This window comes from Podarcis cretensis (assembly GCF_951804945.1).
Source record: "Podarcis cretensis genome assembly, chromosome: 3".
Taxonomy (NCBI): Eukaryota; Metazoa; Chordata; class Lepidosauria; order Squamata; family Lacertidae; genus Podarcis; species Podarcis cretensis.
Window position 1 is genome coordinate 26,963,230 of NC_137172.1, and position 24,899 is coordinate 26,988,128.

At 46.8% G+C, this 24,899-nt stretch overlaps 3 protein-coding genes across 6 annotated transcripts in view; 2 read left to right on the top strand and 1 right to left on the bottom strand.

The window, feature by feature from the left end:
- Positions 1–1,124: 1,124 nt before the first annotated feature.
- On the bottom strand, positions 1,125–19,817 carry ANGEL2 (angel homolog 2). 4 transcript variants are annotated; one of them, XM_079968741.1, is made up of 9 exons: positions 18,314–19,805; positions 12,314–12,726; positions 9,708–9,967; positions 8,525–8,594; positions 7,326–7,750; positions 4,761–4,887; positions 4,106–4,169; positions 3,053–3,216; positions 1,125–1,564 (listed from the first exon to the last, which is right to left on the bottom strand). In XM_079968741.1, exons 1-9 carry the CDS (start codon positions 18,337–18,339, stop codon positions 1,413–1,415), a joined length of 1,701 nt encoding a protein of 566 aa, XP_079824867.1. In that variant the 5' UTR covers positions 18,340–19,805; the 3' UTR covers positions 1,125–1,412. The 4 variants fall into 4 exon arrangements, with proteins under 4 accessions (XP_079824867.1, XP_079824868.1, XP_079824869.1 ...); XM_079968742.1 differs by having other exon boundaries at positions 9,708–9,964; positions 18,314–19,800; XM_079968743.1 differs by lacking the exon at positions 18,314–19,805 and adding an exon at positions 15,007–15,165.
- On the top strand, positions 15,355–16,863 carry KTI12 (KTI12 chromatin associated homolog). The gene has a single exon (XM_079969012.1). The coding sequence runs from the start codon at positions 15,741–15,743 to the stop codon at positions 16,533–16,535; it is 795 nt and encodes a 264-aa protein (XP_079825138.1). The 5' UTR covers positions 15,355–15,740; the 3' UTR covers positions 16,536–16,863.
- Positions 19,818–22,085: 2,268 nt separating the features above from the next.
- RPS6KC1 (ribosomal protein S6 kinase C1) overlaps positions 22,086–24,899 on the top strand; it is a 97,358-nt gene continuing 94,544 nt past the window's right edge. Inside the window, exon 1 of the mRNA XM_079968551.1 lies at positions 22,086–22,517. Coding sequence (XP_079824677.1) covers positions 22,413–22,517 — 105 coding nt within the window. The 5' untranslated portion in view covers positions 22,086–22,412. The remainder of the gene's footprint in view (positions 22,518–24,899) is intronic.

Genomic DNA, 24,899 nt, shown 5'->3' on the forward strand with positions numbered 1-24,899 from the left:
TCAGGTGTATTCCTCATTGCTTCATGTGCAGTTAATTAGCTACTCTGAGCTCTCTCTCCCCCTTTAAAAAAGAAACTTAAAGTCAGCAAAACCTGCAGGGATATTGTGCTGAAGAACGGCTTCCGAGAGCCAAAGTAATCGGAGAATACAGCAGAACTGCCAAGCAAAGGGCTTGACTGTGCTCCCCTTGAATTAGCAAAGCTGCCTGTGCAACCTTGCCATCTTCCTCCTTGCTCTCCTTGCAGCTCACAGTTGCGTAACTGGCCAGACTTGTCAACAGCCGCTCACCTGTGATGATCAATAAATTGCTTACAGGGAACCAGGCCAACAAGCCAAACTGGGAAGGTACTTCATTCAGGGTCCGCCCCCGCCCCTGCTTCTAGGCTATCAAAGAGTCAAAAGTAGAAATCAAGGTCTAAGTTGATGGGTGATACGGCTGCCCTAGATTTATTTGCAAGGCAAATATTAAATAGGTGTGGCTTTGCAAATTGCTGTGGCTCTGTGCCAGGGACAGAAACACCCTTTCCATTTTTACACACACAACTGCCCTCAAGGCCTAACTGTATCTTGCACAATTCGTGAAGCAGGATTTCCTGATATTTGACCCTTTGCCTCAGGCTGTTTACATGATAGAAAAATACATTTTGCACCACTGCCACTATGAGCTCCATGGACACAGGTTCGAGAAACAGGCACCCAACCCACTGCCAAAGTCAGAAGAGGTAGTCAGACCTTTAGGGAATATCATAAAAGCAAACTGGGGTGAAGACCCTCTAGGAACATGGCCGCAACCACAAATGCTGGACTTAGATGTCAGAAACTCACGTTCAAATCCCAGGCACAGCCCTGAAAGCCCACACACACCTCTAGGCTACTCAGAGGATGAAAGGAGGTAAAGATATAGTGAAGCCCATCTCCTTGGAAGAAAACAAATCAATGTCTAGAAGAAATGCTTGCCTGTAGGATTAAGGGAGCTCCATGAAAGCTATAGCTGCAAGGACGTGTGATGGCTTTTACTTGTTTTATTTTATTTTATTTTTTGCTGCCTTGTTGATTGTTGCCCTGGACACCTTTGGGAGGAAGGGTGAGAATCAAAATATTAAGAAATAAAAATCTGATCATCGTTTCTGTTTTAAAAAGCACTTTATACCATCTCTTTGATGAAAAGTAAATATATATTTTTTAAAAATTACTGCACAAATACTTTCCATTATTAAAAAAGGAATCCCAATGTAAAACTCCAATTTGCTTTTTTTATATCTGAGTAGCTGTGATAATTTACAATATATATATATACCTGTATTTAAAACCCATCAAGGAGGCATGCACTCTCCAGTCCCTTTTGATGATGTAGAATTAAGGAAAAGGAAAGTGGAACGATAAAAGACAGGTGGGTCATCGTTATTTTGGTGTTACTCTTCCAGCCTGAACTTGGCTAGGAGAGGGAGATGGTCAGAGGAGATGGTTTCATTGGGAAGCCCATTGACAGCCCAGAGATCTTTTTCCGTCACCAGTGATAATCGGCCAAGAAGGTTCAGGCGTCCGTCAAAGGCACGTTCAGCTCCTGCAACAGAAAGAAGAGGCTTTCATCAGGTGCCTGTGGACAATCCAGAGGTTTGAAGAGAGGTTCATAAGCACGTAAATTACATCACAACTGAGCTGGCACCAGGGCCTGGATGCATCATCATGCTGTTCTGAAATAAGCAGGGAATCACAGTTCCTTTATTGGTCTTTACAGACACTGCATTCTGGGAAACTTTCAAGTCAATGTAAACAATACTGAACATTTATATGATGCTTTCAAGTAAGTGCTTCACACACACTTCCCCACAACTTGCTCCCCTTTAAATATTATGGACTTTAATGCCCTATTCCTGACAATTGGGTCATGCTGGCTGGGGCTTATGGAGGCTGTACTCCACATCAGGCTGGGGAAAGCTACATGATCTACTTATTTCATAGTTCAGTGTGTTAGGCACTCTGCCACACCAACTCTCCATTTAACTCCCAGGTGTGTGTATGCGTGTGTGTGTGGGGGGGGGGAAGTGTGATCCTTCCCCAAATATAACATGGTTTACCTAAGGTCAGTTTCATCACTGGGTTGAAATCTGAAGTGAGAACTTCTTTATTCGCATCACAGTCTCTTGGCCAATTATGTCCTGCTAGTTCTCTTGATCACCCCAGTTTAAACAAACACAGACTTAATATTCCATCCAGTGGATTTTGCAAAGATGCACAGCACTGAATATGTGCAACCAAGACAAGCTTCAGTCCTGACTTATCCACCAAGATCAGCCTAAAGGCACTTTTAACATTATGGCACCATCTGGTGAGCTTTTGCTGTAACTGCTATTGCTTGATTTTTTTATTTTTTTTTAAGAAGTAGTAACCTTCCACATGGTACAATGTCGTCAGGTAAAATGCATGTTATAATTCCAGGCTTTGCCACACTGGAATTGTAAACTTTAAAAAAACAAACTGGTCCTGTGCCTTTTCAAGCAGCTTGATCTTTAGAGATTAAATGGAAACGTGGTATCTCTTAGTAGTGAGAAGCTCTACTTGCTCATCTCTATAGATCCAGTTTATGTTAAATGCATAGGAACAGGCTGGGCTGGTTTATTTGTGATCCACTGGAAAGCCTGAAACTGAACTGTGTAGGGAGGGAAGTCAGCATTACAAAGACAATGATGCAAAGAAGATCTGTTGGCGCAGGCTACAAATGCAGGTAGTTAAGTGGCGATAAATCTTCTGGTAGAGAATACAGCCTTGTCTGAGCTAGCCAGGCAGCTTCTATATTAAGCTGTGGACTGAGCTGTTTCTTCAGTCGGCACTGAAAATCAAGAGAGGTCTTCTGTCCGAATCAAGTCCCTTCTCTTAGTATTAGCATTTTATGAATGTGGAATAAAGAACATCTGGAAGCGACAAAGCCACGTGTGTTTATGTGTGGGTGCTTTAAAGAGGCTCTACTGTACTAGAAATTTTTGCTCATTGTGCAGACTGCGTGAGCACCTAGGCAATCATTAGTCACCTATCTCGCTCTAGAGTCACTTGCCTGGTTCTGCAGCTGTGTTCTCCTTTGCTGCAGAATAGAAGATATAATCCACAGTGACTGCGCTCCTGGAGTGGCAAGTGGTGACTTCTGGGGTTCCGCTGTCTGGCAGATAATGAGTGTAGGCCGAAGACAAGGGAAAACTGTGGTGCAAATATGTGGGTGACCTAAAACGGGAGAAGTGTTTCAGAAGTCACCAGCGTCTGCTGAGACAAAGGATCACAGATGAGGCCATGCTTACACCAGGTTACTGATGTTTCAGATGTTCCACCCACAATTGTCCATCTGGCCCAGAGCTGCTCTGTTTTCTGTACCTAAGCCCCACACTTTGACATGACAATCCAGACTGAGAGTGCTATTGCAGCAAGGCAGGGCAAGAACAATGCATTTGTGAGCCACGATTGTTTAACAATGGAAACATTTGTCCTGCTATTGCTCCTCATCCACTTCATAGTGGACATAGCCTAAACCATGTCCTTCATACAATGCCGTATTTTATTCCTTTGTTAATTTTATATCCTGCCCTTCCTCCCAAAGAAACCCAGGGTAACAAACAACAAGAGATCAAACAATGAAAAATATCTTAGAAATAGTATCCAGTATCTTAGAAGCAATTCCAAAGACCCAGTTCCCATATCACACAGAACAAAGCCTCTAAGACAGCATCTGCAAAGTTTTGGTGCAATTATATTGCCAAGAATTATATCCAGGTTAACCTACAGCTTTGCTCAGACCAAAGGCAAAACCAGTTTAGTAACAGCAAACCAGGCCAAAATATGGTTGTAACTATGGTTTCTTTGAACAAGCCAATTTTGTACTGGGGTTGGTCTTGCAAACCATGGTTAACCCTAACCACCATATGTTGGATATTCACAAACCCTAGCCAGTTTGCAATTTTCCAATTTCTTCTTCCTTGGTGTGTTGGAGGATGAAGTAGGGAGTGCACATATAGCATTTTAGTGAGTAAAACTTTCAGCTCTCTGTTTATACAGGTCCAGAGTTGTAGTAGCTGATGCCTGCAAACAAGCTGACAACCGCAGTGATGTCAAAATTTACCGTTTTGCCACTGTTACAACCTCTTCTGAATTTTCCAAGCTTCCTTCTTTAGTCTCTTTTCTCTCTGGAAAAAACCAACAACAGCAATCATAGAAGCACAGGAAGCTGCCTTATACCTGATCAGGCCATTTGTTCATTGAGTCCAGTATTATCTAGTCTGCTTGATAGCAAAGTCACCAGCAAGACATCTTCCATCCCTGTTTTGTTATCTGATCCTTCTATAACCGGAGATGGCAGGAATTGAACCTGCAAAACAGGTGATCTGTGTATGAGCTATGGCTCCTACCCTATAATGGGAGAGTGCACACAGAACTACAGCTGCTGCTTATCCATTCAGCCAAAAGTTGCTCATGAGTTGACCTGCAGATGAGCGCTTGGGAAGAACCAATGTGACCAGTCAACTCTACTAAAATCACTTCTAAGGCTTTTTGTAAGCATCCGAAAGAACTTTTCACCCACTGATGAATTCCCAATGACTTTATATTTTTAGCTTCTCTGGGGTCAGACAGCGCCTGTAGGACTTGAACTGCCAGCATTATGTGACTGAATTGCTGAAATGACACACGAAGGAACTGCTAGGTTAAATTCAGTTGTAAACATCTGAGGGGAAGTAACCTTTTGGGAAAACACTTGGGTTATCTGCTCTGAAATTTACCTCTTTCTTTTTCTAGCTGCTTCTGTTGCTCTTCATACATACAGTCCTGAGAAATGCCGAGGCTTTGAGGCCAAATGGGGATAGTGAGTATCCTATTGCCCCGTGGGGACTGTTCCTGGCCAGACACCTTAAAAAGCAAGAAACAGAACAAAACAACCAAAGAGAAATATGTGCATTTCTAGAAGATGCCCAACAGTGATTTCTGCTGTAACCCAGAACCCACCTACATAGAAGTCATTTACATTACAAACCTAAAAATGTCAACTCAGAGGAAAGCCCCATTAACTTCAATTGGACTGTAGTCTTAGGTTCAGCCATCTAGCTTGCAGAGCTATTTCATGGCAATTCATAGTTACCGTATTTTTCGCCCTATAGGACGCACTTTTTCCCCTCCAAAAATGAAGGGGAAGTCTGGGTGCATCCTATGGGGCGAATGCAGGCTTTCGCTGAAGCTTGGAGAGCGAGAGGGGGCTTCAGGAAGACATCAGCAGCCTGCTTCCCGGAGCGCCGGGCTCGCTGAAAGCAGAGCACCCGGCGCTTTGGGAACACATCCGCAGCCTAGGCAGCCCTGCGGGAGTTCCCGCAGGGCTGTCTAGGCTGCGGATAGCAGCCTGCTGCCCGGTGCGAAGGGCGCCCTGAAGCAGAGCGCCCCTCGCTCCAGGCAGACATCCGCAGCGTGGGGAGCCCTGCAGGAGTTCCCCGCAGGGCTCCCCTCGCTGCAGAAAGCAGCCTGCCGCCCGGCGTGTAGGGCGCCCTGAAGCAGACATCGGCCAGCCCCACAAGCTCGGGGGACAGCAGGGAGGTGTAGCACCGCCATCCCGCTGTTCCTCGACCTGGTTCGGTTTCCCCGACCTGGTTTTGGGGTGGAAATAAAGGAAATTATTTTTTCCTTTATTCCCCCCCCAAAAAACTAGGTGCGTCCTATGGGACGGAGCGTCCTATGGGACGAAAAATATGGTAGCTTGGGATTTTAGCCTTCAAGATAAACTGGCATGATATATTTACCTTACTATTCACTCTCAACTCTGGATAAGTTTTGAATGTCAAAGAGCACCTGTCTTAACACAAATCCTTTCAATGACACAACAGTTTATTTCTACTATTGTGAGAGCTGCCACATTTATTTTTAATTTTTGGCTTCCCATTTAGCCACTTTTTGAGCCATAAAAGAACTCCTGCGCCACAAGTACTCAGTTTTGGAGTCTAGTTGGTGAAAGAGCTGGCAAAAATGTAATTACTTTACATTTATTATGTGTTTGTATGTTCCTATGTGTGTGTGCGTACACGTACACACACACACAAAAATTGGTACCACCCTTATTTCATGCAAAAGCAACTATGCTCCAGATGATTTTTAATTTACTGTGCTACCAATCAGCTGATCAGCAGCACCTGCAAATCACTATGAAAAGCACTCCACAATACTCTTGGGTCTTCCTTTGGAAAGAGGCTCAACAAGACCAAACTATCAGCTGACTGATGAGTCATGTGGAGTACTTTGCAAATTGCTCTGCAAGATCCATGTGGGCAAAAAAGGGTCACCTGATGCCAGGAGACATCAGGTGATAAACAAGTGGGTGGCCCCATTAGCAACCTGTCAGACCTGGCCCAGAAGGGGCAGGAGAGAGAATGATTCGATCTGCTGGTTAAATGCAGTTCACCACCAGTGTTAAAAACTGAGATATGAAAGCTAGGAGCTAAATGGCACCTTAAACATAGGTTATGGGCACCGCAATGGAGTGTTTAGGTGTCCTTTTTTTAACAAGAGTACAAAACTAAAAAAGAATGAACTGCAGCTAAAATCTTATGCTCATTTTTCACATGGTCTAGTCCTCATCTGAAGACTGCAAAAAACAAAGTCATACTTCCCCTGCTTGCCCCCCTCATATTCTTATGAGGGTCCCTTCTCCAGTCTTCAGAGAGTGGCTGGAAGTGGGGAGGCAGAAAAAGGCCCTCCTTTTCTTCCAGCAGTGGCAGTTTTAATCTGAAATCTTAGGCTCAGTACTGCGCTCAGAGCTCAGAAACTGCTCGTGCTAATGAAATTCCCTGTCACAAAATGCACCTAGAACAATGGGAGTTTCTAATGCTGTTCACCACCCCTGACCAAAGCAATGCTTTGAAAAGTTCTACTCTTCAGTGAACATTTCCTACATCCGCATCACCTTGTCTACTGCAGAACTCCTCAGCATGACACAGAACCCCTGCTCATCGCAGAAAGAGAAGGAGCAAAGGCATGTTCTAAGGCACTCAGAGTGTCTTAAAACCGTTGGCCTCACCACAGTCCCATGGTGGGCCTTGGAATGTCTTCCACCCTCCTGTGGGCTGAAAGCTCCAGAAGATTATTAATGGCTGCAACCAACTACTTCCTAAGAACACTGTTTGAAAACCTCATACCTGCACTGGCTTTGGACCACACAGCATATTTTAGAAAGAACAGCAATGCAAATTATCATCATGGAAACCCCACAATGTTACAGGGGTGGGTGGCAGGGACATCATCTTTTGCGTGTTGTCTACCCGTATATTTTTTTCCTTTACACACCAACTTGACAAATGGCTACCTACTTTCCCTATCGCCAGTCCTTCGTAATTCAGCTTGCCTTCCCTTAAGAAATTGTACAGGGGAGAGTGAGGGACGGAATTGAAGTCCCCGCAGATGACGAGGGGGCAGAAACGCCCGTCTTCCTGCATAGCCACGCTGGTAATTTCCGCCAGCAGCATGGCAAGCTGGGTGAGCTTGATGTCCCCCCGCCTTGGGTTATACAGCAGGTGTGTGTTGGCAATGCAGATGGTGGCCGAGGGAGCCTTGCAGGAAAAAAGAGGCTGCAAGAGAACCACCAGGCCCACGTTGTCTCTGTCCAAGAGGGGGATGTTGCGACGAAAGAATTCCACTGGATTCGAAGAGAGGAGATGGAACTTGGAGGCCTTGAAGCAAATGGTGCAGCCATCTGGCTTCCTTCCTGTCCTCATCTTGTACTCACAATGATAGCCTGGGGAAGGGAGAAAAAAGGTGCTTCAAAATGTGTCTCCTTTATACTCTTAAGTACACGTTTAATATGTTCTGGTCCATTGGGCTGTATGCCGGGGATGGGGAACAAGTGGTCCTCCACAAATTGTTCGATGAAAACTCCCATTAGCCCTAGCCAGTGTAGCCAATGGTCAGGGAAGGTGTGAGTTGGAGTCCAACATCTGGAGAGCCACAGCTTCCCCGTCCCTCAGCTACACAGCAGGGGTGGGGTGGGTCTACCTCTTATAGCAGGGATGGGGAATCTCCTGCCCAAAGGCCAAATATGGCACACGAGGCTATTTCCACCAAACCACGCACACCTGCCCCGTACTTGCACATCAAGTGTGCGACAGGTGAAGATGCAACTGGATTGGCTGTGTGATTGAATTCATTGTGAGGAACTCGATTGCACAGCCCACCCCTTTGGAAAGCAGGCTTGAAGTCATCACCAATCAGCTGACAGGTGGTGACTTCAAGCCTGCTGACTGACTGCACCTCAAAGCACTGTGATTATCCACCGAAGTCCCAACCCTGCCTGCCTGTCAGATTTGGCTTATGGAGGGTTGGGGAGATAAGTACATGGTCTACTGACAAGACTGTACCTTGGTTCTCCCCATACCTTCCTGCTTTCTGTCTATTTGCTCATGGAGATGGGCTGGGGTTAATATGGCCAAAATCAGTGGACTGTAGGGAGGTTAGCTGGGGAAAGCGGGGTGGGTAGCTGGTGGTTTGACATATATTACTGGACAGTTTATACCTAAGGCTTCCAAACTTGGCTTGATCTCTATTCTGTAGTGGTCTTCTTGTACCTCTTGCAAACAAAGTACCTGTTGGGAGGAAAACAGCTGATCAACAAGTAGCATATTCCCCAACATGACTAGGCTGACTTTAAAATTTTAGAAACTGGCTTACAACTTTCAATAACATTTCTAAGAAGAGATAATAATGGTAATACTGCAACTGAAGATAATTTCAGGTTATTTAATAGTAAAATTATGTATTGTTAAGAATTGGGTACGATTCAGGCAAATTCAAGCATTTTCAAGCCACGCTGATTCCTGAAGAGCATGGTTAGCTCTGGCAGTGAAATCAACGTGCCTTTAAAAGGAAAATTAACGTTATAAACCGATGCATGTCTTATTGGAAGTAAATCCCATTGTATTTCATTCAGCCCAAGGCTGCAATTTTATATTCACTTGAACTAAAAATGATTTACTTCCAAAGAAACATGCAAAGGACTGGGCTGTAAGAAAATAAAAGGTAAAGGTAAAGGTACCCCTGCCCGTACGGGCCAGTCTTGACAGACTCTGGGGTTGTGCGCCCATCTCACTTAAGAGGCCAGGGGCCAGCGCTGTCCGGAGACACTTCCGGGTCACGTGGCCAGCGTGACATCGCTGCTCTGGTGAGCCAGAGCCGCACACGGAAACGCCGTTTACCTTCCCGCTGGTAAGCGGTCCCTATTTATCTACTTGCACCCGGAGGTGCTTTCGAACTGCTAGGTTGGCAGGCGCTGGGACCGAGCAGCGGGAGCGCACCCCGCCGCAGGGATTCGAACCGCCGACCTTTCGATCGGCAAGTCCTAGGCGCTGAGGCTTTAACCCAATAAGACCAGGTTAAAAAGGGTTGGTTTTTTTAGAAGGAATCTGAATGGAGAGACATGGCACCAGGTGCATGTTCACTATACCTAAACATGAAGTGCATGAAATAACCCCATGCTCACTTATGGCAGGTGTGGGAACTTCTTGGCCTCTGGATGTTGATGAACTACAATTCCCATCAGCCTCAGCAAGCATGGTGAATGGCCAGGGATGATAGGAGTTGTAATACAGCAACATCTGGAGGGCCAAAGGATCCTCATGCCTGGCTTACAGTCTGTAAAAGATTTGTCCTCCTATGGATTGCTTTTTTATTGGCAGCTATGAGGTTAGCTTCCCACTTACATCTGCATCCAGCCGTTTGATGTCTGCCAGAATGTTGGGAAAACGATAGTTCCAGGCTAGCACATGCCGTTGGCAGTGTCTATACAGGTGAGAGTTGTCTTCTAACAAGTCTTGGGAAAGGATGTTGTACGACATCACGGTGAAATCAAACTTCTCCAGTGTGTCTTGATGATCCTGGTTGATTGGCTTATCCTCTTCAAGGACCTTCATTTTTTTACTTTGCTGGCAAAAGTATTCCCAGTGTCTCTTGACCACACCTGCTGAAACACAACAACCAGACCAGGAGCGGCGGATTGTTTGCATTCATACTTTTGACTTGAGCTTTCAAAGTTCTGTACAAAACAATTTAAGTCCTGTTTTGGGGAGCCTACTAATTAAATATGAACTGTCCAGCTCTGCATTAGGGCCTGTTCCCCTTCTGAGATCAGGTGTGTACTGATCAGCGAGGCAGCCTCCTTAGTTGTGGAGCTCTGCCTAGGTACTCCTCTGCTCAGACAAATCTAGGAGGTAGCAAGCTAAAGCCTTTTCTTTTTGATAATTTTGTTGAACTGCTGTATTTTTATCTCTCTTTTGGGAAAGCTTTCTGAGGGTTGGGGTATAAATGTTTAAAATATTAAAAATAATTTTAAGTGTTTCGTTAAGCAGGACTTCTAGTAATTTGGCAATAACATTGGCACTTCTTTAAATAGGAAGTAGAAGACTCCCTGGAAAAGACCCTGATGCTGGGAAAGATGGAGGGCACAAGGAGAAGGGGACGACAGAGGACGAGATGGCTGGACAGTGTTCTCGAAGCTACCAGCATGAGTTTGACCAAACTGTGGGAGGCAGTGGAAGACAGGAGTGCCTGGCGTGCTCTGGTCCATGGGGTCATGAAGAGTCAGACATGACTAAACAACTAAACAACAACACTTCTGTTATTGAATTGTTTAACAACAATAGTACCAAAAGAGACCCATCTCTCTTAGAAGTAGCTTTAGTATATAACAGAAAGTAGGAAGAAAATAATAACAATAGGAAAACCCTGGGATAGCAATAAACAAGACTCTGCTGAGGAGTGGAATTTAACACAAAAGTTGTAATAAACAATTTGCTGGATGCAGGCAAATGAGTGGGCTGGTGGAGGATGGATTCTTCTATTTTGTGATTAATTTTTGTTGGTGAAATTTAATTGATATGCTACCTGTATGTTCTATTTTTGGTACTGAATTGCTGTTGAGTTGCTTCAGCACTTCTTTATGTTTGAAAATGACACATAAACTGAATAACAACAGATACATTGCAAAAATGCCTCCCTCACCAGCCTGCTTGGTCTCCATACTAGCTGTGAAGAAATGGAAATATCTTCTTCCATTTATTTCCTGCACTTCCTCCCAGAGGAGCACAGGGTGGCAAGCACATGATAAATGTGCCAATTAAAACATCTAAAAACAATTCAAGATTCCGACACAGACTGGGAATGATCTTTCCTTAAAAGGTTTGTTGAAAGAGGAAAGTTTTCAGTAAGCGCTGAAATGACAACAGAGATGGTGCATCTCTAATATTTAATGGAAGTTATTTCCAAAGAGCAGCTGCCACAATACTAAAGGCCTGATTCCTGCACTATGCGGAATGGACATCTTGATAAGATGGTACCTGAAGGAGGCCCTCACCTCTAGAGCACAATGATTAATTGGGGATATAAGGGGTGGGGTGAACTTTCAGGTATACTGGTTCCAAGTTTTTCAGGGCTTTGTGCTTCAGAAACAGCATAAAGGTGTCAACTGGCAGCAAGAAAATGCAGCAGGCTGGTGGTGGAGGACACAAAATAGTAGGATAGAATGATCCATTCATCATTCACCAGTCCACTTAGTAGAAATATTATTATTATTAGCCTAAAAGACTAGTAGCTCAGTGGCAGAGCATCATCTGCCTTGTATGCAGATGATTCCAGGCTCAATCCCTGGCATCTCCAGGTAAGACTGAGAAGGATTCCTGCTTCAGCATGGAAAGCAGTGAAGTAGATGGACCAATGAATCACAGAATTGTAGAGCTGGAACGGACCCTGAGGGTCATCTGGTCCAACCACCTGCAACGCAGGAATCTCAGCAAAAGCATCCATGACGGATGGCCATTCAGCCTCTGCTGACTCAATATAAGGCAGCACCCCATGTTGCTAGTAGCTTGTGTACCCAAGCAGGATATGATGGAGGGGCCTTCACCTCCTCTCTGGCAGGCCTGGAAGTGCAGGCAACAACAACAAAAATCACTCTAGTAAATTTTGTTGGCTTATATTATCAGCTGTTGTCAACAGTGCAAAAGAAAGGTGTGAACAGCTTATGGACCATAAACCATAAATATGTGTGGTTTCTGAGCAAGTTGAATTCAGCATATATAATAATATCACACTTTTATCTCATCCTTTTTCCAAGGAATTCAAGGCACCACAAGAATCCAATGAGGTAGGTTAGGCAAGAGACATTGACCGGCTCACTGAGTAAGCTCCATGGCCGCGTGGGGACTTGAACCAAGGAACCCCAGACCCCATGGCCTCTCTTCTCTCCTAAATAAGTAACACAACCCTGTAAATATTAAGAGCAAAGGATCAAGGGAGTGAGATGCCACCATACCTCTTGGTTCTGGAGTGCTTCTTTCTTTACACTGAGGTTGAGGCAGAGACCAGGATGTTTCATCTGAAGGTGAGGTACACAGTTTTTCATTAGGGCTGTGACAAATGTCCTGATCCCCACTATGTCTTCTTCGCTTTACACATGGCTCATCTCCCTCAGCTTTCATTGTAGCACAGAGATGAATGGAAAAGTTTTGTACGAGGCTAGGAAACTGTGTGCTCCAGAGCTGAGGAAGCCTACAGCTCCCTGGGCAATCCCAAGGGTTCAAGGGTGAGTAACAAGCCCCAAAACAGGATGCGGTTCTCTTCATATGCTGGAAAGCTTGACCATCCTGGAAGAGTCTCTGAGCAACATTCCAGTGGCAAACCCAATCTCTGCCGAGCCTCTGTACACGATGGGACAGCATGGGATATCTGGAAGGAAAGCAGTGTTAGGAAAGATCCTTTGCTGTGAGATATAGACATGACAACTAGACAACGGCCTTGTTCTTACTGCAACACACTAACATGGCTTCCTGTCTGGAAACTGCATCCTCCTGGCTGATCTCGGATGCTGCAACATTACACTCCTCCATTACTTGAAGTCTGTAATTGGCTTTATCCTCAAATTACAAATATTTAATCTCATTACAAGGGACGCGGGTGGCACTGTGGGTAAAACCTCAGCGCCTAGGACTTGCCGATCGCATGGTCAGCAGTTTGAATCCCCGCGGCAGGGTGCGCTCCCGTCGTTTGGTCCCAGTGCCTGCCAACCTAGCAGTTCGAAAGCACCTCCAGGTGCAAGTAGATAAATAGGGACCGCTTACCAGCGGGAAGGTAAACGGCGTTCCGTGTGCTGCGCTGGCTCGCCAGATGCAGCTTGTCATGCTAGCCACGTAATCCGGAAGTGTCTGCGGACAGCGCTGGCTCTATAGAGTGAGATGGGCGCACAACCCTAGAGTCTGGCAAGACTGGCTCGTACGGGCAGGGGTACCTTTACCTTTAATCTCATTAAATAAGGAAGGGCATTACTTTTTCTTCAGGAGAAAAGAAACTCTGTCCACTAGCTATGATCCAGGTCTTGCTTTGGTCTCTTAGATGTCTCTACCAAAAACACATTAGGCTGCAATGGGCAAATGCTTTATGCTGCTTTGTGTTTCCAGGTGTGGTTGGTTATGACACAAGGCTGAGCAGTTTTGTCATACAGAACAGGCTTCCTCAACCTCAGCCCTCCAGATATTTTTGGCCTACAACTCCCATGATCCCTAGCTAGCAGGAGCGGTGGTCAGGGATGATGGGAATTGTAGTCTCAAGACATCTGGAGGGCCGAAGTTGAGGAAGCCTGATATAGAAGCAGCAGAAGTGAAACAGAAAGCACATAGTTTGAGAATGACTGGCAGATACCGAACATATTCACTAATGCTCAAGTTCAATCAGCTACTAACTTGTTTACACATCCATGGCCACCATATCAGTTTAGTAATAAGCTTGCCCTGAAGCTTCCTATGCTCCTGTGCCTTTTTAGTTGATCCCAGAAAGCTTTACTCCTACCCTGATTTTTACTTTCTGATTATTTTTTTCCTAACACATTACACAGCTACCTGCAATGTTTATATATTTTAGATCTTATACATATATATATATATATATATATATACAGAAATATCAATGGGCTTATCTCTGGACTCCTCATTAATGGACGTTTTCCTGTCTAAATGTTTTGTCAGCAAAGCAAAATGTGTAACACTGAAATCCTAAGATCGTTTATTTGTTAGTGTGTATGTATACATACATACAAGGACATGAAGGCAGCAATCCTCTCCTGTTGTTTGCTCCTAGCATCTTAATACTCAAGAGGTACACATTCTGCATATGGAGGTTTCACTTAGTTATCATGATCAATAGCTGTTTAGACTTGTATTCCAAAGAGTACTAAGTTCCAGGGTATGACTGAAGGCACTTTGCTGAAGCTATGCAGATCTGGGTCTGATCAGTGCCAAGTACAGTAACTGAAAACCACATGTATGCTGCCTTTCATGACAGAAGAAAGGCTGGGTGCAAATGTAATTATTTGAGCAACATTGACACGAAACGATGATGTCAAGCGGTATATAAAGTGTCGAAATCAAAAAATGTCCCTCTTTCTTTCACATTACAGGTAAGCACAGGAGGCCCTAATCCTCCTCACTGCCACCCTTTGAAACCAGGGTGGCAAACCTGTGGCCCTCCAGATGTTGCTGAACTCTCTTCACCCCCTGCCACACTAGCTGGGTCCGACAGGAGAGGCAGTTCAGCTACACCAGGAGTGCCAAAGGCAACACCTGCCTTTCAGCCACGGGTGGGAAACCTGTGGTCCTCCAAATCTTCAGAACCTAAGAGGAGCCTGCTGGATCAGGCCCGCCGAGTCCAGCATCCTGTTGTCACAGTGGCCAACAGCGTGGGAAGCCCAGGAGCAGGAAAATCAGCGCTCTCCCCACAGGCAGCCTTCAGAAGGATGGTGTTTTTATATTGCAAGCCGCCTTATGACCCGCAGATGAAAGGCGATATACAAATTCCGTAATAATTCTGACACTGAAGGCGGAATACAGGCACCACGAGCTTGTCGAATCCCTCCCATGTTGCCAGGGTCGGCCAGTGGTCGGGGATGATTCGGAGGGCCACAGGTGGCCCCCTCCAGCCTTAGGCCGCCCACCCCGGCTGAGCCGCCGCAGTTACCTCCAGGGGGGACACCTGCCCTCTGCTTCGCCAAGCCGACCCGGCAGGTTCTCTGCTCCCCGCGCCGGCCCCGCAGAGGGCTCATCTCAGAGGGCCGTGGCCGGCGGCTCCTTCACCACACGCGCTCCAGGTCCGGCTTCGCCCGCGCAGCCGCATCCAAACAAGCCGGACATAGCGGTCGCTCCTCCCCTCCTCACGTAACGAAGGGCGCTCTCGCTTTGGCTTCCGTGGGGGCCCATGGGACTTGTAGTTCGGCTTCCGCAACAGACGCTGCCCTCGCCGGCGGACTCATAGATTTATAAATAGACCTACTGAACACGAGAGACTTCCGGGCTCCTTTAGACTCTTCCCTTTAGAACCTGCGGCGATATTGCGCGAAAACGGAAAAGTTCCATTTCTCCTCTGGCGGAGACCAAAAACTTTGCTTCGTTGTTTTCTATCACTTGCCATTTCCGTGGGACCAGTTCTACTCTAAAGGCGAGTTTGGAAGCATCTTTAGACAGGTCTCCACACTCTAGTTGTTCCTATCTCTATGGTCCGTGGATAAAAATCGTCGTAGAACAATTCAAAGAGCGGAAGGCGGGGCGAATAATCTCTCTCTCTCTCTCGGGAACCATCTTTCTTAAGGGCAACATTAACGCCTCCGCCGCCATTTTTTTGCAGGGAAGAAAGGCCCTGAGGGGGAAAGATGATGACAGCCGGCCCGGCTTGGGACTGAGGCGGAGAGAGACGCCATGCCGCTGGTCGTCCTCTGCGGGCTGCCGGGAAGCGGCAAGACCCGGCGCGCCGAAGAGCTGAAGGCGGCGCTGAGCGCCGAGGAGGCCTCAGAGAGGCGCGTTTTCGTGGTGGCCGAGGCCGACTTGGGCGCCGGCGGCGGGGACGGCGTCGCCCGGGCTGCTCTGAGGGCGGAGGCCGAGCGCCTGCTGAGCCGCCGCGACGTGGTGCTGGTGGACTCGGGCGCCGAGCTGAAGAGCTTCCGCTACGAGCTGTACTGCCTCAGCAAGCACGCGGGGACGCCGCACTGCGTGCTCCTGTGCCCGGGAGGCGCCGCCCGCCCGGACCGGCCTCCCCTGGAGCCGCCCGACTCGCGCCACCGCTGGGACTGGCCGCTCTTCGTGGCGCCCGCCGACCCCGCCGAGCCGCTGCCTTGGCCCGAGATCCGCGCCGCCCTCTTCGAGCGCCGCCCGCCGCCGCCCAACCAGTCCACGCGCTCGCAGCCCCTGCAGGCCGCCGGCTTCCTGCACCGCCTCGACCGCCTCACGCAGGACGTGCTGGCCGCCCTCATGGCCGCCCAGAGGAACGGAGCCCAGCCGGGCCAGTTCGTGCCGCTCGCGGTGGACGGGCTGTCGCAGGCAGGCGGCGGGGAGCCTCCGGGGCTGCTGCTGACCCGGCCCGTCAGCCTGGCGGAGCTGAGCCGGCTCCGGAGGCAGTTCCTCAGCTACGCCAAGATGCACCCGGGTGAAGGCGAGGGCGACCTGCCGCAGCTGGGAGGCATGTTCCTGCAGTACCTGGGCCGCAACCTCCAGTGAGGAGGGGCTGGAAGCCGCCGAGCCGAAAGGAAAGCAAGCCCGAGGGGGACGGAGCAGGCGCGCCGTGGGATTTGGACCGCCCGCTATGCACGTGCAGCACACAAGACCCGAAAGAGCCTCCCCGACCATGAAGGGAGTTTGTCTGCTGCTGGAGCTTTTGGCCCTGGGTCGACTTTGCCGTCTAAACCCGAGAGAGGAATGCACCTCCTGCCTATCATTTTAAGTGTGTCGAACTGGTCCGAAACCGATCTTGGCAAAAGGGGTTCAGGATTATTGTAAATAAATGAGTTTTTCCTCTCCGCAGGTCACACACCTGTTTATATTTTAAGTTCCTGTTTTGGTTATTTCGCTTTTCCTTGCTGCAGGGGGGTTGGACTAGATGACCCTTGGGAGATGTCCAGGTCCCTTTCAGTTCTACGATTCTAGGGTTGTGTACATGGTTCATGTACAGCACACTAAGGGAGGTTGTATCTGGTGGCACAATGAGTCAGTGTGTCAGGTTGTTTTAACAGAAGGTTGGTGGTTTAGGCCCCCTGGAGGGACACTAGATGACTCTCAGAATCTTATCCAACTACAGTTCTATGACTGAGAAACGGTGGCCAGTCTAAAGCCACCCAGTGTGATGCTAATGTAGTCAGACAACGATTCTGATGTAAACTGAGCGTGATCACCTGAGTTTCTTCATCATGGATTGGACACAAACCCACTACAATCAACTGCTGGACTGTGTGTTGCAGGACCACAACTTCTGCTATTCTTAACAGACAGCTACTATTGCCTTTTCCAAGAGTAAAACAGAAAGGATGAGCATCAGGGCTGGCTCAAGATATTTGGTACCCTAGGGGGATTATATGTATACTGCTTTTGTACATTTGGTGTTTGAAACTTACCTTAAAAGTTATTGTTATGCTGTTATTAATAGCAAGCTGTCCTAATAAGGTATTGGAAGGGTGGTGTATAAATAAATAATCCCACATCCTACTTAGTAACATGGAGCATGGTGCGCTCCCATATGAACTGCACTGAAATGAATGAGAATTAAGTGCTCCAGTCCATTTCAGTGAGGCTAACACAGGAGACCCTCGTGGGAATTTCTCATAGTTAATGTGCTATCACTCTAGAATGAATTACTATTTGCCATGGGTGGCAACTTTTTAAGGTACCGCTTTTATTATACCAAAGAGATGAATCAGTGCCTCTAGTGCGAAAGGGAATATCCTGTGATTCTTTCCGGGGGCCAATATCGCTTTATGGATTATGCTAAATAAATACAATCTAAACTATAAATATCTACCTAGTACTGGTAAGGAAATAACATTAAATGGCAGTTTTATATAGACATTGTGAATGCAAACTGTACACCTTGACAATATACGGTAACTGGGGGAGAAATGGAGGCTGCTGTCCTATGCACATTTAGGAGTTTGCCCAATCGAACAGGCGGCCATCTCTATGCACAATCACATTGGGAGTGAGTCCCATTCAACATAATTATTTATGTACTGCTTAATGTCAGAATATGCTTCTAAGTAGTTTGCAAGTATAAAAACCAATGGTGCATGGTGGAATAGCTCAGTTGGTAGAGCACGACTTAATCACAGGATTGTGGGTTTAAGCCCCACATTGGGCAAAAGATTCCTGCAATACAGGAGGCTGGACTAGATGATCCTCGTAGTCCCTTCCAACTCTACAATTCTATGACTTAGATTTTTAAATAAACATACACAGAACCCAGTAACAGAACAACCAAATGACTTCTAACTAGCTAAAAAACTCACCTTATGGCCATGATGCGGTTCCACATCTAGTTCTACCTTTAAATGAAACAATAGTTGGCGAACTGTGAGGGCAGAATTGGTCCTCTTGGAACCAAATCACAATTGCCATGGAAACCTGTAGTGCTAGACCTAGAACTTTGGAACCATTGTTCTATTGTGATCACACAAAATAATAATCTTAATCAGTGATGTGGGTTTTCCGGAAAATTTAGAACTGGAGATTTTTCCTAAACAAATTAGGATAATTTGGATCTGGATTTTTTTCAGTCTGCATCAGAAAGTTTTCTGATGAGAGAGTGATCTAATTCATCATTTTTGCTTTGTTTGTATTTACTAAACAAAACAACTTTGAAATTGGTTACCTAATAACTGTTGAGCTCCTTAGAGGAAAGGTGGGATATAAAGGTAATTAGAAAATAAATATAAATAATATATAAATAACAAATTATTGTTAAATGAACTCTAAACGACCCTTACAAGTTCTGTGCAAGTGGTCTTTGGAGGAATAATAAATAAAAAAGACATTACTATATATGTTAAATTATGCAGCTAATGAAACTATGGCAAAATACATTAAAAAATCAGAGTAACGTGATTTACCTCACTGTTCAGTGCATGATTATGAAGCGGTGGCTTTGATTTACATTATTTACTCTTAAGCGCATACCCAAGGGGGTAGTATGTTCACAGTGAACATGTGACATCAAGATTTTAACTCATTACCTATACCTGGAGATGGCTTGACTTCCAGATTGGATTATTGCAGTGTGCTTTACATGGGACAACCCTTGAAGACAACTCAGAAACTTCAAGTAGTCCAAAAGTGCAGCGGTCAAGTGGCTGGGGTTGCCTTTAGGATTTACATAGCCCCTGTCCTAAAACAGCTGCATTAGTTTCCAGGTTCTTTCTGGGCCTAATTTAAGGTGCTCACACTAATGTTTAAATCCAAAAGGCTTATGTCCCAAATTTTTGGGAGACTGCCCCCTTTAAGATTAGAGGGAGCGGTCTCTTTGTAGCTCCACTTCCCTTAGAAGTTTGAGGGGGTGATAGCCCAGGAGAGGGCATTTTCTGTGACAGCTCCTAAATTGTGCAATTCCCTCCCCACAGAGGAGTGTCTGGCATCTTCACTGTACAGTTCTCAATGACTGCTGAAGATGCATCTCTTTATCCTGACATTTGGTACCTGGTGTGTATGTGTGTTTCAGGGCCCACCCTATTCCCATGACTGTAAATTGTTCTAACTGTTTTTAATGCTGAGTTTTAAATAGTTGTAACCGCCTCTGGGACCTCCTGTTGAAGGGTGGGTAATATAGCGAAATCAGTAATTGCTTATTTTTATTTCTTTTGAAAATTTCTAACCAGTGCCTTTATACAAAACATGGATTTCTGGATGGTGTACATTAAAATCAAGTATCAAAACAGTATTGAAACAATTTTTAAAATAATAAAAATAATAAATTGAGCTGAAAAGGAGTTAAAATGAAATAAGTCTGTTGCTTTAAAAGGGAGTACCTAGCTGAATGGCAAATAAATCAAGTGGCAAGGTATGGATGTGGATAAACAGTGACCTAGTAATCTAAAAACACACACCTAGTTACAATAACTAACTGAATTTGCAGCATAGTTTTATGTATAGGACACTGGCTAAAATGTGGGCCTTGGACTGGGGAGTCCAAGGTTCACATTCTCACTCAGTGGGTGACCTTGGGTCAGTAACTATCTCTCAGTCCAACCTGCCATACAGTTGTCAGGATAGGAGGGAGAGAACTATAGAGTGTACAGTACATTTCAATCATTGCACAAAAGGTAAATACTGTATAAGTGCAATGTATATTTATCGGTAAATAGACCAATAATTCCTAAACTAGACCTGTCTGTGTGTGGCGCAGGTGGCGCTGTGGGTAAAAGCCTCAGCGCCTAGGGCTTGCCGATCGAAAGGTCGGCGGTTCGAATCCCTGCGGCGGGGTGCGCTCCCGTCGTTCGGTCCCAGCGCCTGCCAACCTAGCAGTTCGAAAGCACCCCTGGGTGCAAGTAGATAAATAGGGACCGCTTACTAGCGGGAAGGTAAACGGCGTTTCCGTGTGCGGCTCTGGCTCTGGCCAGAGCAGCGATGTCACGCTGGCCACGTGACCCGGAAGTGTCTCCGGACAGCGCTGGCCCCCGGCCTCTTGAGTGAGATGGGCGCACCAACCCCAGAGTCTGGCAAGACTGGCCCGTACGGGCAGGGGTACCTTTACCTTTACTAGACCTGTCTGTATGGCTGTGGGCTTCACACCTGACCATAGCTGTTAACGTTTTCCTTTTTTAAAGGGAAATTCCCTTATTCCGAATAGAATTCCTCGCAAGAAAAGGAAAAAGTTGACAGCTATGCACCTGACATGTAGTGATCAAGCTTCAGTATAAGTATTGTTTGTTAATCGGTTCTTGAATACAGACTTCTCTTTCCACCCTAAATCATGATTGAAGTACTGGACCCAAACTAACAAAATGATTTTCAATAGCGACAGATGTCAAGTTATACACTCTGCAGTGCTGAGAGTGTGACCTCCAAGCAGTTATGCTCCAGCCGTTCCCCACCTTTAAAACTCAACATACTGCTCACAGTGTTCACATACTGAGATGCGAAAAGAGGATTAATAATAGGTGCATAGAAAATAGCACATCTGAGACCACAAAAGCCTTTCTTCCAGAGGACAAATTGTAGCTTTTAGGGAATCCTTTGGAAAGGATATGCACTTCCTAAGAATGTCAGAAGAGCTCTGCTGGATCAGGCCAAGGGCCAGCCTAGTCCAACATCCTGTGGTTGACCACAGTGGCCAACCACAAGCCCATGAGATGCCTGCAAGCAGCACCTGTTCAACAACCCCTACAGTGCTTTCCCAGCAACTGGTTATTCAGGGACATAAAGCATCCATGACAGATGGCCATCCAATCTCATAAATACTAAACATTCTGTAACCTTGGTAGCTATGCGTAGATGTAAGACGTCATAAATGCATGGACGTAGCCAGGATTTTTGCTGGAGGGGGTTAGACCTTTTGTTAGGGGGCTGCAGAACCTCAGTTTGCCACGTATTTTTATTGAATTTTATTGATGGGGGACAGCTGCCTCTCCCCGCCCCTGCCCCGGCTACACCCATGCATAAATACAGTGCTTAATTCAGTCTTGGCATCGTTTTTTTCAATTGCAAGATTAAACCCTGGCATGTAGGAAATAAAAATAGATTTAAATTGCCAGAGCAGGTGCAGAGTCCATTTCACTCGCCACCACTGAATAAATACAGAGAACTGATGTGGCCTACTGGCTAGACATCTGTCCTGGATTTACTAAGTGGTCTTAAGTCTCTCTCTTAATCCCCCCCTCTGGGAATAATAATACAGATCTTCCTTGTAGGGTTGTTGTGCATAGGCCTACATTGAGACAGTGTGCATGCGACATGCCAGGAACATGAGAAAACGCTGCATAAAACGCATCATTATTAGAAATCATGAGTCAGGGTTAAGACTGCACATTTACGCACCGTTTTATTTGGGAGCAAGAAGGACTTACTTCCGAATAAACATGTTTAGGCTTGCGGAAAGAGCGCCCCCAGAAGCGGAAGAGGTGGTGGGAAAGGAGAACAACCCGGAGTCTTCGTGCTACTTTCTCTCAAATTAAACTCTGAGCAGAGGAACCTTTTTTCTCTCGATCCTGAAAAGGGTCGCGCGCGCGCAGTCATTTCATGCGCCCCTGGAGACTCCGGGAGACAACCCAGCCGGCCTGACTCTGCCGGCGCTTCTCCTTCCAAGGCGTGTGTGGGTGGGGAGGCTCCATCCCGACCCCCGCAGGAAGGATCGGGCAGGGCGAGGAAAGAGAGGCAGGCTGGCGAGCTGCGTCGCGGGGGCCGCCCTCGCCTGCATCGCGCGCCGGATCCACGCGGAGGAGAGGAGAGGAGAGGCGCTGCTTTAGCGGCTGCTGCCGCCGCTCCCTCTCTCCCAGCGCTTCCGCCGCCGGCTCAGGCCTGACCCGGGAGTGGATCTTTGCAGCAGCCTGGCGGCGCTGGGCCGGCGCCGAGGAAGCCGCGGCCTCCGCACCTCCTGCCGGCCCGCTGCAAGCAAGGATGATCTCCCCGCAGGGACGAGGCGGGGACGTGGCCCGGTTCTACACGGTCACCGAGCCCAAGCGCCATCCTCGGGGATACACCCTGTATAAGGTCACCGCGCGGGTGAGTGAGCCTCGGGAAGGAAAGGGAAAGAGAAAGAGAAACGGGAAGGCCGTCTTCCGTGCAATCTTTGATTAGGTTCGGGGGTGACGAACGGGATCCTTCCCCCTTCTGATCTCCGCCACGGGCAGGGAGATCCTGGGAGCCTGCTTGCCTGCAAGTAGGCAGGTTGTCCGTGCGGCTCGCGGACAGCGGCTTTCCGGCATCTACCGAAGCCGGAGAAGGCAGAATTGGAACCCAGGGCCTCTTTTGGCAAAGCCCGGCGGGCATGTGCTTTTGCCACAGCGCCGTGGCCTCTTACAGGGATGCCTTTGCTTGTCCTCTCTCCAAGCAGATGTCCATATCTCTCTCTCCTCCCCCCCCCCCCAATCTGCTGAGAGGAGTGAGTGGGTGGCAGAGAGAGAGCATTGATTCTCTTTCTTCCCCGACATCTCTATACATTTTTCCTCGCTCTATAGCAGGGGTAGGCAACCTAAGGGCCGTGGGCTGGATGCGGCCCAATCGCCTTCTCAATTTGGCCCGCGGACGGTCTGGGTATCAGTGTGTTTTTACATGAGTAGAATGTGTCCTTTTATTTAAAATGCACCTCTGGTTATTTATGGGGCATAGGAATTCGTTCACCCCCCCCCCAATATAGTCCGGACTGGCCCTCGGCTGAATGAGTTGCTGACCCCTGCTCTATAGGATGGAGGGAGTCGCATTTCCACTCAGACCCCACTCCAGAAGTACCCAGTTTGGGGGGTAGGAGGGATCATGGCATCTCCCTTCCATCTCAGATCCTCCTCTTCCCTCGTTTCCATGCATGTGGGTTTTATCTGGAGGGGAGGTCAGCATCCTCTATCTTCAGAGGAGTGGATGGGATCCTCTGCATGCTTAACCTGGGATAAACACTGCCCAACACGGAGGGACTGGCTTCTTGCACATTGGGTCAGGGATGTGAGCTTCCCCCAGTAGAGATGTGTTTGGGGAGAGAGCCAAAATCTGCATTATGTAAGGCTAGGTCAGAAGGGACAGCCATCGCTATAGGTGTAGAGATGGGAAGCAGTTTGTAGTTGTGCTTGATTTATCGATGGGCCTGGTTGTCCAAAGGGCAACAGGAGGTTATGGTTTGATCTGGGCTTCCAGCTCAAAGGGCAGAGCCAGGTTTTGATGGTGTAGTAGCACTCATTTGTTTCCTAGACCTGGCCCTTGAGTACAATGCAAAGAGACCATGTCCTCTCCTCTGTGCTATTGAAAATGAAGGAAGAGCTGTTTTTTTGCACAAATGACAGCCTAACTCAAATGAAAGCCAAAAAAATTAGTCATATTTCCCATGTCTTGACCTTCCCACACATATTTTAAGATTGCCCTAAAAACATTTATTTAAGACCCAGTGTGGCATAATGGTTAAAATATCCGACTAGGACCTGGAAGATGAGGTTTCAAATCCTTACTTGGCTATGAAGTTCAGTGGGTAACCTTGAGCCGGTCACTGGCTCTCTGCCACACCTCCCTCTCAGGGTTGTTGGGATTAAATGACAAGGGGGAGCACCATGTCAGGAATTTGAGCTTCTTGGAGAAAAAACATGGGATATAAAAGCAACAAATAAGTAATCAATAAATAATAGATTGGCACCTATCAGAGAATAGCCTCTTTTGAAATTCCGTGCTCCCTTACATCTCCGGTAAGAGACAAGGGCTCATTCAGACATTACTTGGGAGAAACCTTCATCTGCTAAGAGTCGTGGACTTTCAACTACTGTATCTTCTCCTGCATTCCAGCCCACATTCTCACTGCTGGGAGGAAGTAGCATTGTATGCAGGCTATACTGGTGTTAATTTAATATATTTATTTTGCAAGGTTTATATATCTTTTAACCTCCAAATGGTTTCCATAAAATACTCATTTTTATTTTATTTTTTATTTTTTTAAATGGTATCCACCTGATTCCCTATCTGTCCTTGGAAAAAAATGTGAGTTTTCAATTGTGATGACAGAGATACTGCAGTCAAATAAACCTTGTACAGCCTGGATTAGATGTTGCTTTCTTTTCCTTTCAGTAGTTATTACAACAGTTGTGTGTGTCCCAAACTGTGGTCTGTGGACAACCTGTGATCCGCAGGCTTCCATAGCATGCCTGCATTAAGTACGTTTCCGAGCACAATTCAAAGTGTTGGTGCTGACCTTTAAAGCCCTAAAATGCCTCAGTCCTGTATACATGAAGGAGCATCTCCACCCCCATCATCCAGCCCGGACACTGAGGTCCAGCGCTGAGGGCCTTCTGGCGGTTCCCTCATTGCAAGATGTGAGGTTACAGGGAACCAGGCAGAGGGCTTTCTTGGTAGTGGCGCCTGCCCTGTGGAACGCCCTCCCAGCAGATGTCAGGGAAATAAACAACTATTTTA

Coding starts and splice junctions, on each gene's coding strand:
- ANGEL2 (XM_079968741.1), bottom strand. CDS start 18,339: ATGTGGAACCGCATCATGGCCATAAG. Junction 9,968..12,313: donor AAGCACTCCAGAACCAAGAG/GTATGGTGGCAT, acceptor GTTGTGTTTCAG/CAGGTGTGGTCAAGAGACAC. Junction 7,751..8,524: donor GCCAAGTTTGGAAGCCTTAG/GTATAAACTGTC, acceptor TCCCTTCCCCAG/GCTATCATTGTGAGTACAAG.
- KTI12 (XM_079969012.1), top strand. CDS start 15,741: ATGCCGCTGGTCGTCCTCTGCGGGCTGCCGGGAAGCGGCAAGACCCGG.